Source organism: Excalfactoria chinensis, chromosome 2 (assembly GCF_039878825.1).
Source record: "Excalfactoria chinensis isolate bCotChi1 chromosome 2, bCotChi1.hap2, whole genome shotgun sequence".
Lineage (NCBI taxonomy): Eukaryota > Metazoa > Chordata > Aves > Galliformes > Phasianidae > Excalfactoria > Excalfactoria chinensis.
In genome coordinates, this window is record NC_092826.1 from 129,280,399 (window position 1) to 129,296,928 (window position 16,530).

At 39.3% G+C, this 16,530-nt stretch overlaps 1 protein-coding gene across 1 annotated transcript in view; it reads right to left on the reverse strand.

Annotated features, from left to right (window-relative positions):
- The window catches only part of PARD3 (par-3 family cell polarity regulator), a 411,266-nt gene that overhangs the window by 267,724 nt on the left and 127,012 nt on the right, over positions 1 to 16,530 (reverse strand). The window contains exon 3 of the mRNA XM_072328130.1: positions 6,860 to 7,040. Within this exon, the coding sequence (XP_072184231.1) occupies positions 6,860 to 7,040 (181 nt within the window). The remainder of the gene's footprint in view (positions 1 to 6,859; positions 7,041 to 16,530) is intronic.

The following is a 16,530-nucleotide window of genomic DNA, read 5'->3' on the forward strand; positions in this document are numbered from 1 at the left end:
CTTCTTGTTCAAGTGATCATTAAATCTATTTAACATGTCAAATTCAGAGTAAAATCCAATCTGACTTTTTAAACTATTCAAATTCAGTACTTCACATCTTCATAACCCTTCCTTATTACCCGTCTTGTATTATATTTCTGTAGCTATGAAACAAAATACCCCAGATATCAGATACAATACCGTATTATTATTACTCCTCATTATCAATACTCAAAGAAAGAATCTCTCACCATATGGAAAGAAATCTTGAGTTGCCCCATCAATACAAAGGCTTCCTTTAGAGAATACAGAGAGTTCAAAAATTCTTTACTTTATTGGTTTCGGTGTTTTTTTAATTCTACAAGAAGCTATAGTATTTTGTTTGATGATATACCGAGAAGATTGAAGATATTAAAGGTTAATTTAGAAACTTAAGCAGTTTAAAATCCATTTGTTTTTACAAACGTGTCACGGTCTCATCAAAAACACATGGTTTTTAAACTGCTCAACAATCCCAAATTAACAGCAGAGCGCTACACTTGGAGAAAACACCAACTGGAGATCACTCAAGTCAGAACTGCACTGCAGAGAGAACAAATTTAGTTTCATGGAAGAAAGCAGCACCTGGTACTGATTTTTTGATTCAATAACTCTGGCTTTAAAATAATCACATCCTTGATGGAGCTACAGGGATAAGTGAAAAAGAATTCCTGAATGGCAAGAGTACCCAAAGTTGAGAAAATGGACACTGCTACATCTTCTCCTCCAGCTGATACATAGGAAACCTCTCTTATTCAGCTGTCTCCAGCTTGACATAATCCTCAGCTTTAACTTCTTTTAATATTATCTGAGGCAGTAAAGGAAAACACTGAGAACCTAGCAAGGTTATTAAAGTGGGAATGGCTGTCATTAAATCATTAAGGATTCATTCCCATTACTGCACTGGAATGATGGATACCTGAACATCTCATTTTCACATTGGTTCCAATGAGGGTTTCTGACCAAGGAAACTCTGTGGAAAGCTGACCTGACTGAAAGCTTGCCAGAGCTAATGAAAGCCTCCTATTGACTCTAGCAAGCTTTTCCTCTAATCTTACATTATAAATGTGGTTGAATTTCTCTACATTTAGTAAGCAGCTATTCGACCTTAAAGACAACTGCATCCCATAAAGCTCCAGACATCCAGCTTTTGAAAAACCCATCTTTTTCTTCCTCCCCTTTCTTATCTCTTTCCTTAGTTTTTCAACTCTTGAAAATGATTATATTTCCATGTATAAGGTCCTGCTTAACCAACCTGATCCCCTTCTCTGATCAAGTGACCCACCTGGTGGATGAGGGAAAGGCTGCTTACATAGTTTATTTAGAAATCATCAAAGCCTTTGACAGTGCCTCCCACAGTATTCTCCTGGAGAAGCTGGCAGCCCAAGGCTTAGATAGGTATATCCTTTGCTGGGTAAAGTACTGGGTAGAAGAATGGGCAGAGAGAGTGGTATTGAACGGAGTTAAATCCATCTGGCAACTGGTAACAAGTGGTGTTCCCCGGGAGTTCGTATTGGGACCTGTAATGTTTAATATCTTTATTGTTGACCTAGATCAGTAGGTTTGCAGATGACACCAAGTTGAGAGGAACTATCTATCTGCCTAATGGTATGAAGGCTCTTCAGAGGAATATGGACTGGCTGGATAGATGGGCTGAGGCTAGTGGGATGAAGTTCAACAAGACCAAGTGCTGGATACTGCACTTTGACCAGAACAACCTCAGGCAACAGTATAGGCTTGGGGCAGGGCGGCTGGAAAGCTGTGAGGAAGAAATGGACTTGAGTGCGTCAACACTTGGTTGAACACGAGCCAGAAGTATAACCAGGTGGCCAAGAAGGCCAATGGCATCCTGGCTTGTACTAGAAATAGTGTAGCCAGCAAGAGCAGGGACACAATACTCTACCTGATCTTGGAGGTCTTTTCCAACCTTGTTGATTCTATGATCATTTTTGAAGCTGGAATACATATGAACTGCAATTCTTTGCTAGTTAACATGCAGTGCTCCAGTCTCTTAAACAAAGGCATTATAGATAACAACAAATTAATTTTTAGAATATGCATTTGGGGTATATTAGATAGATACTTGTATCAAATCTGAGAAGTACACAATTAAATGTAATTTTGAAGTACTGAAATTCACACATTTATTTATGCACTCATACCTTAAGCTGTTTTGCTTAGTATTGGATTTTTTGAACACTGATTGTGAGATGCTAAGAAAAGATGCATATTTAACAAGGGATGCAAGTAGTGGCTTGCCTGTGTTTACAAAATAAGCCAATGGCATGGCCAGGAGCCAGATATGTCTGCCATAGCAACTGCCTTCCTGTCTTACAGCATAGCACGTGACACTGCTTAACTGTGAGCAGAAGATGCCTCTGAAGCTTTCCCACGAAGACTTGCTTGTTGTAAAAGCTGTAAGAAAATCTTATTAGCCTACAGATTATAAAAAATGACTTTTCCCCAGGAAATGCCAGCTAACCTTCCCTTACTAGACATGGAGATCAAGATAAAATTAATATATTTGAAGACTTGGATCCTATCAATTTTATATTAATAAATCAGTCCTTCCAACACTTGGTCACAGTCTTATATGTATCTTCCTGTTCCTCAACAAGTTTATGATTTCTCCAAGTCTAACACCACAGCTTGTCACCCCAGATCCTTCATTCCTGCTTAGACCTACCTTTGTGATCCCACAGGAGCACTTGGTGGCAGAACCTGAAGCCCATGTCACTATAACTATGCACAGAGCCTTCTCGCAGTACTGTGCAGTGAGCTGCTCACTAGTATTGTTTTGCAAATTACTTTTTTCTTTCTAGATGTAGTGACTGTATCTCACTTATTTCAAAATAGTTTATAAATATATGAAGGCTGAACTGAAGCCTTGACTTTCAAAGTACTTAACAGCCCATCTTCACTTTTTATGCAATGCCCTGTATTCCAGTTCAGATTTATTAAAATACTGAACAGTCCTTAACCTAAGAGAGTCCTCAGGGGCTATACTTGATATGTCTTCTTAATTTGCCAGTGAACTACTAAAAACTGCTCACAGGGCTCAGAGAGATGCACAAATTCAAAGACAAGCAAGGTCATGAACTTCAATGTAGCAACTAATTTAGAGTGGCAGTCTGCATGCACACTCCTACCTGTGAGAAACAGACTTGTTTCCATTGTAAGGTAAGAACATGCATGCACGCAGGTAACCTCAGAGCAAAAGGTATGCTGCTGGGTAGACAAAGATGTGAAACTGCAGCATGTTATTTGCTGCTCGACATGGCTAGCACGTCTTTGCAGCCAGCTGTGTGCTCACTGCATAATATTCTCATCTTAGGCATTTTTGCCACACTGTGTTTCTGAGAACAGAATATGAAACTGATATCCTGAGTCCTATTAAAATATCTGGTATAGATCACTTGAGAAAATGCATTGCAGAAGTGTACCACTTCCAGCTGGCTCTTCGTAATTTCTGAGTCCTCTGGCCAGTACTGCAGGAGATGCTCAACCCCAGCCTTTAGGAGAACCTTACTGGTAGCTGTGTCCATTCCTTAAAAAACTGGAACTTTCCTTGTTGCAACACGTGTTTATTGCCTCCAGCCCCACCACCGCATACAGGCGAGAAGTCTTGCTTCACCTTCTTCATTATCTCCCATAAGATGCACTTGATCTAAAAGCTAAAGCTAAAAAAAGGGAAGGCTCTCTAAATTGCCTTTCTCTCCTCTGAACTAGGAAAAAATCAGTCCTCTCAACCTCTCCTAAAATGTTTTCCAAATAATGTTTTATGTTAAAAATGCTTTTTAACTGTAACTACTAAAACATTCAGAGAGACTTGTAACGTATAATCACAGCAAGTCCAAGAACTAGGGCCACCCTTGGTTATCTAATAAAGCTAAATAACTTAAAAGGAAATCTAGACAAAGGGATGGCCCTTTTCACAATACCTCATGTAGTTGAAAAAGGATTTTATTTACAATATTAAAATGCAGTACTGTGAAACAAACAACTTGGTTCACAGGCAGTGCACCCACTGCTGAACTGTCACTGCCTGACATCCTGTCTTATCTGCCAAATTGCTCATTAGGTTTAGCAATTTTCACCTGCGCCTCGAGTTTAGATTTCAGCAGGGAATAAACATCAGTCCGCTTTAACAATCTTCCGCAGCGAGCTTCCAGCCTCTGCTCAGAAAGCACGTGGGCTCACACAAAACACGCCTTGTATTCCTCACGCTCAAAAAATAATGCAGCTCAAGGGATGAAATACAACAATGGGAAGTTTAACTTAGGTTACAGAAAAACAACAAAAAAAAGGAGAAAGAGCCAGATAATGAGTGTAAGCCAGCTGCTTTCATCGATGAAGTACATTTTCCCAACGCAAAAGGACATAGGGGGTATAGACCAGCATCATTTTTGTTTCCACATTTAGATGGGAAGATTCAATTTGATACAACCCCCTGCGTGCAAAGTACAGGCTATGTTTGTGCATGGGAAAAGAGGGAATCCAGCTGAATATTACTTCTCCAGCTGGACCTGATCTAGCTAACCTTTCCCTTGCTGAGAAGGCACAGTGGCGCGATCTATAAACAAACAAAGGGGTGGCATGGCAACCAGAACAAAGAGAAATCTCAGCCCCCTGGCATCCCGCTCCAGTGGTGTCCATGCGGGGACGCCCCAGCCTCACACCACAGGTGAGCAGCTCCAAATAGGACAGAACCTGGGCACCAGGAGCAGAGTGCAGCCCGCCAGCAAAAAGCACCAGGGACGTAAAACAAAATGTCTAAAATGCTATAAACCAATTTCAGGCGGAATACTGTTTTTCATTTGTTAGAAGTAAAATATTCACCGCCAACCCTGCAATTAGCTAGAAAATTACAATAATTACAGCAATTTTGTATCCCATCTCCAATCCAATTAATAGATATATGACCTTGTCAACATGTAATAATCGGGATCTGCATCTACCACAAAACTGGATGGGTTTTATTTGCTGAATAGAACTTACACAGTAAGAAGATAATTATTTGAAATACTGAGAATACCATTTGTACGCTATGCTTCACTTCACAAATTATAAAGGAAATACAATAGGGATATTATTTCCATTTTCAATGTATATTTAAATGAAATTCTTGATAAAGGTAGGTTTAATATGGGATAATATTACTGGACTGGGATCCTTAGCCTGTGGTGTGGAACTTTTACAAATGAAATATATTGAATTGTCAACACCTCAAAAAAAAAAGCAATAGCTAGGTAAGACAACATCTCTGATTTGTAATAACATTTGTGACAAATCATTTCACCCATTTTATTTTATTAAAAATGTGTCAAAAGAGCTATAATGCTTATCAACAGTTTTAAAACTCTTACATGTTTCTACAGACCTTTGTATTGCTGGGTCTCCAAGCACTTTTTGGTCATTTTAGCAGCCAGTGATTTGGCCAAGTATTACACATATTGTCCAGAATGACATCAAAGATAAGTGAGCTGTCCAACATATCACTGAATTTTATCTGCGCCATATGATTTCGATGCACTAACATTGACATACTGAAGTACACCAGACGATCACACTAAGGAGAAAATGTGTACGTATTATCTGCTCTGAGGCACCCCAATCTGAGAAGTCAGAAGGACAGCTTTTTGTCTCACATACAGAACTGAGATATGCATTTAGCAGCAGCATACTCCAATGACAGCAAAACAAAAGGGCACTGGAATTCCAGGATGCTTTTTTTTTTTTTTTCTTGTCTGCCATTTATCCTTTCCCTACTTTAATTCTGTATTTTAATTAAACACAGTCATAACTTCAAAAGACACGCATTCAAGTCTTCGTAACCTAATTCCTAAACATCCTTCTCTTATTTTTACAGAAAACGCTGGAACAAAACCCTTCAAACTTTAAACAGAGAGTTGTAACTTTTCCATTTGTGTTTTTACCTCTCTACTAAAACATACATTTTATCCATTAAAGGAACGCCTACAGAAAAGTAATCTCTTGGGAATTACAAATCATTTTTTAAAAGACAGCAGAATATCAAAGGACTGACTGATGTGAACCTCTGCTATGAATTTTCTGGAATGGCATCACTACTTCAAAACCTCAGTGGAGGAAATGACACATAGTACAAGTAAGATGGGTACATTGTTCAGTCTAAAATTGTCTTGCTTGCGTGATAGATTTAACAACAATGAAAATTGCACTGTAAATGTCATTTGGCTTTTTTTTTTTTTCCTTTTTAGTAAGCTGAAATACTCAGAATCCTTCCCAAACAAGAACGCTGATCTATATATAGTCAATACATTGTGGTTTTGAAACTAGTCTACATTTCAAAATAAAGAAAATAAAGGGATTTTCCTGGCTATGCTTTACTTTTTTAGAAAAGTATCTTTTTCCATCACAGTAAATGCATGTATTGCAAGGTGTTTTTAAGGAAAGGTGATGAGCATAACCTAGCAACCTTAAAAGGTTCAGTAGAAATTGCTCCTGCCTTACTAGTTTTTTTACCCTTTTCTTCATTAAATGCAATAAAACTGGCAAACTGAAAAATACAGCATGCAGCAACTGCCTTTAGAAATTCTGCTGTGATCTTCAGTGTTAGGACAATTTTAATCTGGCAGCACATAAAGAGTTTATTGCTCCTAAAAGCAGCTTATAAATAATTTATTAAAACAGAAAGGTTTATTTACTTGCATGCAACCAGCATTTAAGCTGGTCAATTTTGATCAGATTTCAATAAGGATAGACAATGAATCACCTTTCTAGCAGCATGAACGGGTAAGAACACTTGGCATCCTCAGAAGTGAAGATGAAACACACTGAAATATGGAGCACATTGACTTACTTGCACGGAGGACTGAAGGGGTGACCTCAATTTCACTTGTTGCTTGGTAGGGCTGAAAAGCCGATGCTGCGTTGGACCCCAACTCACTGCCAAAAATCTCAGGACTCTGTGTGCCTGTTGAGCTGGCGCTGGTGCCATCGCCTCCATGGTGAGGATCTTGCTCATCAAACACAGCCACCAGCTGCAAACGACATTTAATCTACTGTTAAAAAGAAAGCTTGAGCAACATCAAAGTGCCAGTGGATATGAGCATTTTATCATTTCTTCCCATCAAAAAGAAAGGAATGCCCATAAGCACTTACTCAAATTGATGCCCAGACCCCAACCCAAGCCCAAAAAAAGACAGCTGTGCCCAAGGCAGGGCCAGGGGCCAGCAGCTCCAACAAAGCACAGACCCCAGCACCACGAGCACAGAGCAAGTGGTGCCAAGCCAGGAAATGCAGTCTCATCTTTCCCAGCAAACCCCTCAATCTCACCCAGCAGCGCAGAAAGCGCTCGAGGCCTGTGCACTGCAGGTTACACCATCCGCCTTCTGATACCTCTCTATGCATCACTGTTACAAAGTCAAACCACTGGCAATTACACAACTTTACAGAATAAAAACATACAGTACGGTGTTAATACACACTGAAAGCTACAAAGTATGAAGTCATCCTACAGCGATCAAATCGCTCCAAGTTACCTTATCACCTATTAGTCTGACATCTATTAATATCTACTAACACAATTTCTTCTGTGGACTTCCCTTGCAAAATCTCACTAGTCAAATTTCCAGAAATGTTTCCATTGTTTGCATTCAGATTATCCAAGAAAAGAATAAAAGCCAAAGCCCAATTTGAAACTTAGCCAAGTCACTAACTTAATTCTGATTTGCTAAACTTGTGTTTACCATTGTGAGAGGAACAGGAAAAACATCGTGGCTTGTTCAGTAAATCTGACATTTTTTCCACTATATCTGAATGCTTTTATTTGAAAATCATTTCTCCTGTTTTATTTTTAGCAACCTACTGAAAGGGAAAAGGCTAGCTCTTGTACACATTTAATTTTCAAGACGGGTAGAGAAGTCCTATGGATAACAGCATTCTGCAGCCTATAAATTAATCTTTAATGTAATATCTGAAAGACATTTCCAAGAACGCATTACGTTCTTCTGACCATATTAGTAGGGTAAATGGAGCAAATCAGCTTAAACCTGCGCTGATCTCTGCAAATTGTTTGTTTTAACAACACTTAAAGCTTCCTATACCCTAAAGGAATCAGAGAAGTCATTTTTTATCTTTTTATCTTTCTTTCTTTCTTTGAGTGAATTTGGTGTCATCTCATCTTATGGATTTTAACCATGGTCCCATAGCTCTAATCTGACCTATCCAAACATTGGTTAAAAAATAAATTAATAAATAAATAAAAATAAAGCAAATTAAAAACTGCAACTGGAAGCTCAAATGGAAGTCATTTGGGAATGGAGCTTTTGAAGCTACTTTCAGGCATTAACATTTTTTTATTATTTTTTATTTTTTATTTTTTTAATGAGTGGTTTTGAAACTGCAGAGCAGAGCAGCAAGCTGCTGCCAATAATTCCATTCCTAATGCAAATTCAGGCTCTGGCATGTGCAGTAGAGAAAGAACAAATCAGTAATGGGTAAAAGTCAGTGCTCTCTGCAGGGCTGTTTGGAAGGTAGGCAGCAGAAGGAAAACAGGCAGAAACAGCAGATAGACTGAGTGGTTTTAACAAATGATTCACCATTCTGTATTTGAGAAACCTGTAGATGATGAGAATAGCACCAAGAGGGACAACACCTGAAACATCAGTACATCAGTAGTATGAGACAGCTAATTTAGTAACATGCTGAGAAACACCGATGCTTATACAAATTGGAGCACATTTCTCAAAAGCAGCACACTTTACACTTGTAACAATTTGACCGCCTTGTATAACAGCTAATTATCAATCTCCAGCAACTGAAAATAAATTAATCCACAAGTGAAAATCTGGAAGGTATTGGTACACTACAGATGAATTTAAGAATTCCAAGGATGAAGCATCAAATCTTCTATTTCCCATGGCGTCTATCAAGATAAAACCCCAAATTACATTCTGCTCCTTTGAGGCTAACTGAAAAATATCACTGCATGCTCCTGCAGGGATTTGTGACTACATTAAATACATTAAAAAGTATGTTCATATCAATATATATATACACATGTATGTTTGTATGTTCTGTTGAAAGTTGCCTCCAGTTTTTTCCCTATTCCAAGAAGCTTACAACCTATGACTTCAGAACATCTAAAACAGAGTGCTTCTCATTTTAAGCTTGGCTTTTGATCTTAGATATTTTCACAGGTAATTCACCATTTTGACAGCATCAAACCTTCAAAAGGCTTCAGTTCCAATAAAAAGCATACTAAGTTGCAACATTTTTGCAAAGAAACACAAGCCATGATAGCTTTCTCCAATCCTAATTAGCCTTGCATTTAACTCTGCAGTAGTGACATCCCTAATAACAAGTAAATCTTGAGGACAGAAAGACTTACAGTGTATTCCAGCTTGGACCTTGACTTCCAGAGCTTGGTATTCCACTCTTAGGGTGGCAGTGAGATTACAGGAAACAAGGACCAACAAAACATCTTTCACCATACTCACATACTGAGCATTATCTTTTGGACTATCCAATATTTTTCCTCAAAGACAATTCCTTGAGGAGTGACATAAGGAGCAGCGCGCGACTGTACTCTGTGAAGCCCACAAGCCCATGATATCACTACCATGGTGCAAACATTAAGAGAATCCCTAGGGCTACTTGGACACAAGCCATACCAGGAGGTCACTGGACCCACTGAGAAACCACAGCAGTAACAGATGCTTTCTGCCAGGGAAGAAATAACCTGTCAGTGAGGTTCCAGTCACAATCAAGGGCCACATACATGGTGCTAATCTGGCAAAGCACATAACACAAACTACTAGAGTAGCTGTTTGTAGCCTTCAAGTCAATGGCAAACCAATCAGATTTTGATAGGTTTCAAATACCAGCTTTACAAAGAGCACAGAGAACAAAGATGACTATTGTGCCTGAAAGTAACAGCGTCTGTTGAAAAACATCTTCTTTCCACTTTCCTCTTTTTTTTTATCTTCTTTTTTAAACACAATTGAAATTCCCACAGCTGCACCCTATGTCCATTTTCAAATAAAATAAACTGCATACTTCTTTCCAGAATTACTCTGCAATGGTTACTTCCAATGCATGATACAGGTGTGTCTCTTGTTCTCCATCTTACAATCCTGAAGTTGCCATGAACTGAGGAATTCACCACACTAATCATACACTGGAAATCAGTGACAGGGATGAACAAACCATAACAAAGCACAAGGAAAGAAAGCAGATAAGCTGATTAATATTAGACCAGGCCTTTAAAAGACTTTCCACCAAAATTTATCAAAAATCGGAGCTATTTGGCTTGTCTGAACCCATCCCACAGTCAAAGACCAAAGTCATATCAACAACAGAAATAAATAAGTAAAAACAGTTCTAATAGTAACAATGATATTTCAAGCCAAAACCCCCCTCCCCACCCCACCAATCCATAGGACCTCAATCTGAACTCAAAGAACTGAAGCTATGGTTAACAGGCTACAGCAGGACACGCTGCTTGCAGTTTTCAATCACTGAATAAAAAATTTGGAAGTAAGAAGTAAAACTCAGTAGCAGAAAACCACTCTGTTTTCCTGAAACAAATTTAATAAATGGTAGGCTTAATTCAGACTGACATGTTTACATTTCCGATTATAATAGCAATAGAAAAGAGATCTCAATACAGATCCACATTCTTCATCAATGTAAACTGGCACAGGAAAAAAACAGCAGTTTGAACAGGCTGAGAATTTAGTCCCCAGTGAAAGCATGTCTTAGTTTTTCCAAGAAAAAAAAAAAATAAAAATTGTTTAATATTCTGTTGCAGTTACAAATATAAAGAGAGTTGCTTTGTTTGGATTACCACCTATGGAAATGTTCTGTCAATTTCCCCAGCACTTATCTCCAGTCTTTAGCAACTTGTGAATGGGAATCCATCATGAACTTTTCCTTCATTCAGGACTGGACATATCACACTAGACAGGTTATATATACTCATATAAATAAAAAGCAAGAAGGATGATTTATTCTACTATTGACAGATCAGCAGCAGTTTGCATTCCAACATTCATTATTACAATTTCCTTTGATTCTAAGATAATTAAAAATTAGTAAACACATACGAAGTCTTAATTAATACACTAGATTAAGTACTTGAATTTTAATTAACTGGATTTTAAAAAAAAAAAAAAAAAAAAAAACATTCACACCAGCAAGACTTGTTTACAATTTGATTAAATACTAAGAGCATATGAAACAATTCATCAGTCCTACAGTGCAATTAGTTCACCCAAAACCAGAAATCCTCTACTTCACAAAAGCCCATAAAGCCAGAATGTCTACCTGTATTTTTCCTATGACGTGCACAACAGAAAAATGATCACTTGTATTTTACATATTCCTAAGCATCTCTCCAAAACCACCTGTAAATTCTTTTATAATACATTGATGAATCTGATGCTGTTTACTGTGTTTACAATAATGAAGAGCTATTTTAAATATCTGCTTCCTTCTCACCAGGATAATTATCAGAGCATTTCATAACGGACATTCCCAATTTGCTCCCCTGTTCATTGCCCTGAGCTCTGCAGCTGACCTGCTGGGTGCCCAGCAGCAGCCTCCATCCCTCCGGCTGAGCTGCTCCCTCCCCACTGGCCCACATAATGATTTCCAGATGTGGGCTTCCCTTACACAGCTGCTGGGTTCTTCTGGAGTTTGCTACACATCTTCTCCCACAGGATAGCCTTCCACATACGGAACTGCCTTTCACACATGTGGTTATTTTTCTGCTTTCAACAGACTGCAGGAGTACAGCTCTGAGGCATCTTTCCTTTAGCCAAAAACTTCTCCAGACAGTTGTGCAGACTTAAGCACCTGTACCACCTAACCAACTGCCCATTTCCATTGTAGTGAGCACAAGTGAAGAGAATGCCAACAAATATCAAATACCAACTGGCAATAACCCAAAGCAGACAGCATGGATACTGCTCTGTGCATACTACAAAGCAGAACTAATGAAGTCTTCTTGCATAAGGCCCAGCAGTAAATCAAATTCCAACTAATGGCACCTCAGAGCCCAAAGTGTCCAAAAATGCAAGTCGTTACACATGTAAATGAGCAAATGAATATAAGAGGAAGAAAGACAAATTCTGGACAATAATTAGCAAGGTATCCTCTAATTGTAATTGTAAGATTCTAAATATAAAATCAGCATGTAGGCTTTCTAAACTGACTAATGACAACATGGCACAACTAAATACCTTTCATTCCTTGAGCTTCACTTTTCTACATGGCTCATTAAAAGCCCATTTAATATAACTACTGTATCAATGAACTGGTAAGATGAAATGCAGAAAAGGGGACATTTTAACAAATAAGGCACTTCTGTCTGCAGACCTAAAAAGAACTGATTAAAAGAAAGACATTATCGGAGGCATCCTGTGCTATATCTCCAACCTGTGTCCTGAGCCCCTCAATACAGACTTACAGATCACCCAACATTTCAAAATAAGAAAAAAGGCAAGTACAGTTTAAATACAAAGTTATAGCTGAACCGAAGCACAACAAGTCTTTGTAATTTCAAGAAAATCTTTATCTGTGTTAATTCATGAGCTTCAGTCGGAAGCCAGAACAAGCTTTCAGTAGCAACTAGACAAAGTAAGTCAGATAGAAGGGAGCACAACTGGTATTCTCTCAGCTTTACTGCATTATTGCTTTTGAAAACATACGAAGGTCATCTCAAGGGTCAGGTTCTACTATCAAATTGACACCTTGTATTTGATCATACATGAATTACTCAAAAGCATAATCTCATGGAGAATCACTGAAAAACTTAAACTGGAAGGAACCTTCAGAGATCGCTCAGGTCTCAGTTTCTGTTCCATGTGTTTCCAGGGCAAGTTCAGGTTGGATATTAGGAATAACTTCTTTACAGAAAGGGTGGTTAGGTACTGGAATAGGCTCCCCAGGGAGGTGGTTGAATCGCCATCCCTGGATGTGTTTAAGAGCCGTTTGGATGTGGTACTCAGGGATATGATTTAGCAGAGGGTTTTTAGAGATGGGGTACTGGTTAGGCTGCGGTTGGACTTGATGATCTTCAAGGTCTTTTCCAACCTGGGTAATTCTATGATTCTATGTTCTCTTCCAGCCCCTAAACACATCCCAGTACCTCTGGCTGGGTCAGCATAGAGGTCTTTTTGTACTGGAGAAATAAAGTACTGCAAAAGCAGAGAGAAACAGCCACTTCTTTTCAACCTGCTATACACTTGCTCTTAAAGCCCAGGATAGCTGTCCCCAGGCTGCCCACCAGGTCAGTTCCTACACCACAGGCAATGGGCTCCCAGCCTGTACTGCTGTGTAGGCTTTCCAGCCCAGGTACAAGACTCTGCATTTGCTGAATCTATTCTGCCCCTTCAAAATCCCCAAGTACAAAATAATCACTGCTGGAAAATGCATCATAGGTCTAATGGAAAGTCATTCTTAAATCTGCTGACTAAGTAAATATCCTTCCCTTACTGAGCTTAGCATAAAATACCAAGTTAAATAATCTTTGCAACATCAGAATTCATCTATTAATTCAAAAGACACTTTAATTTTACAGATAGTTTAAGAATCTGCTGCTTTCATATTTCTTTAAATCTTGGAAGTGATTCTGAAGTAAATATACAAGGTTTTTATTAAAACATTGCTTTTGATTATTCATTTCCTACAGCACTTTGATTTGAGGAATTCTAGAAGCAATATTAAATTGCAATCTAATCTTCTCCCAGTAGGAATTAAATACAGTTTTAGATACTATACTGTAATTTACCAGACTATTTTAAAAATATATTAGTCTAAGATGACATGTTTTTAAACGACTTTTCCTCCCCTCTCTCCTCTACTGCCGAGCAACAGCCTAAAAACAAGCACAGCAATGGCACCATGCAAAGCACTATGCATCTTTTCTAACTGAATCGCTCTCTACTGGGCCTCCATGGCTTAATTCAGGCTGAGACTTAGACCAATTAATAATATGGTAAGCATTAAGAGTGTTCTGAGGGCAGATAAATACATTGTGAAATCATAGAATGGTTTAGGTAGGAAGAGACCTTTAAGTTTATCCAGTTACAACCCCACTGCTATAGGCAGAAACTAGACCAGGTTGCTCAAAGCCCCATCAAGCCTAGCCTAGAATGCCCCCAGGATGGGAGCACCCACACCTTCTCCGGACAACCTGTTCCAGTGTCTCACCATCCACACAGTAAGGAGTGGGGTCTCATGAGAGCAGAATAAAGGGGCAGCATCACCTCCCTCAACCTACTGGTCACAGTTCTCTCAATGCAACCCAGGATATGATTGGTATTCTGGGCTGCAGGCACACATTTCCAGCTCATGTTGAGTCTTCCATCAAGCAACAACCCCAAATCCTTCTCCTCACAAACATTCTCAGTCAAACCTGTATTTGTGCTTCAGACTGTCCAGACCCACATGCAGGATGTTTCACTTTGACTTGTTGATCTTCATGAGATCAGAATGAGCCCTCCACTCAAATTTGTCCACGCCCTTCTGGATGATAGATAGATAGATAGATAGATAGACAGACAGACAGACAGACAGTGGCAGATGCCACTGAGCTGTCAGACAAGTTGGCTGGATTCGCTTTCTCATGTCCCCAGTCTTTGAATATCATAGAATCATAAAGGTTGAAGAAGACCACACTAAGATCATCCAATCACCAAACCGTTACCATCATGACCACTAAACTACATCCCTCAGTGCCACATCTACTTTCTTGAGACCTCCAGGGACAGTGACTCCATCACTTCCCTAGGCAGCCTCTTCCAATTCATTACCACTCTTTCTGAGAACAAATTTATTCATTACCACCCTTTCTGAGAATAATTTTTTTCTAATATCCAACCTGACCCTCCCCTGGTACAACCTAAGGCCATTATATCAGGTATATAGGTTATGCATCATGTACTGAATGAGCATCACGCTGCCAGATAAAATGTGTGGTCTGTCAGATAAGAACACACAGAGAACGCAAAAACTCCTTATTCTACAAAGTCTTTCTGACCACCAGGACCAACTCCAGAGCTGGATAGTGGCCATTAACACCAGTTAACTTCTGCTAGCTCCATCTGTTATCTCCAACAGCCAGACACCCCCAGCCCTATCCCAAATGGCCTGAAGGCATTCAAGGCAAAAATAAATGGCCAAAGCAGTCTGCCTATCATGAACATGACATGCTGTGCTAGAAGATGATATACACAGGTAGCTGGGGTTTTAACTAGCAGGTCAAACTCACCTGGGGCCAAGGATGGGTGAAAGAAAGGCTTGTTACTGTAACTACTGTTCTTGAATGCTGTGTTGCTATAATTTGAACCATGCTGAGGAAGGTTCCACAGCCAGTCTGAATCAACTTCTAATCTGCTCCACAACATTCACCAACCATCACCAACACCAGCAGCTGCTGAGTCCCACAAAGGGACAGCAGTGCCACCACCGTGCTCTGATGCCTGTGAAGGTGAGGACAGCCACACAATAGCCAAAAAGCAAAAATATTGCAAAAGGAAGTGTCCTAATGAAGACTAAAGAGAAATAATTTCCACAACTTTCAACTAAGCACAAAATTTCAGCTAAAATGGCAGTGCAAAAACAGAGAAAAACATTCTCACTTCCTTTAAACAATATTTATCTCTCGAGAGAGATGCTTCTCAGCAACAATGAAGACATCACAATCAAACAGAGGTTTCTTCAGTTCTTTAGTTGCTGCAGCTCCCCCACACAGCAAATACCAAAACGCTTAAGTCCACGTACATCTGGGATATGAGGGCAGCTGGGGAAAATATCTCTGTCCTAAATTAGAAAGTTTTTCAATCTCATTTTTTTAATCATGGGGTTTTTGTAATGGGTCATTTCTTCACTGACTCTTCCTTTGAAAGCATACAGAATATAACGCTAGCCTGTTATTTCCTTAAATCCTCAATTTACAAAGAAAAGACTTCTTTTAAAGTCCCTTTGTGAAAACAGCCCTCTTCTTCAAGGCTAAGCACATACTCTGCAAAATTATTACATGATTTACCACGGTATATCCTTAGCTCATTTTGAAAAGAAAAAAGGAATAAATACATCCACTCCAATTTTTAAGAGGTGTGTGAAGAACACGTGGCATCAGAAGAGAGCGCACTGTGTCTCTGATCATGTGAATGAGCCAGTTTCATCTCCTCCAGTTTTGCCCTCTCAGCACTAATGAATGTACGTGAACTACTCAGGACAATGTTGTTAATATTACTTTGGAAGCAGTTCTACATACATTTTAGAGCACTATAAAATTTTGCTTCCTCTTTTGAGAGGGCAAGGCCCCAAAAGATGCCAGCCTGTTTCCACTCAGCTGAGCCTGCAAGCATGGGATGAGTCTACAGGTCAGCAGGCCTCACGTCAGCAGTGTGAAGCTCGGAGGAGTTCTGTATTTTATTTCTGACACAGAGGTCGGCAGTTAAACAGTGACGCTATGCAGTAAGTAATCCAGACACCGGGGTCATTAGAGGGGCTGGTGTC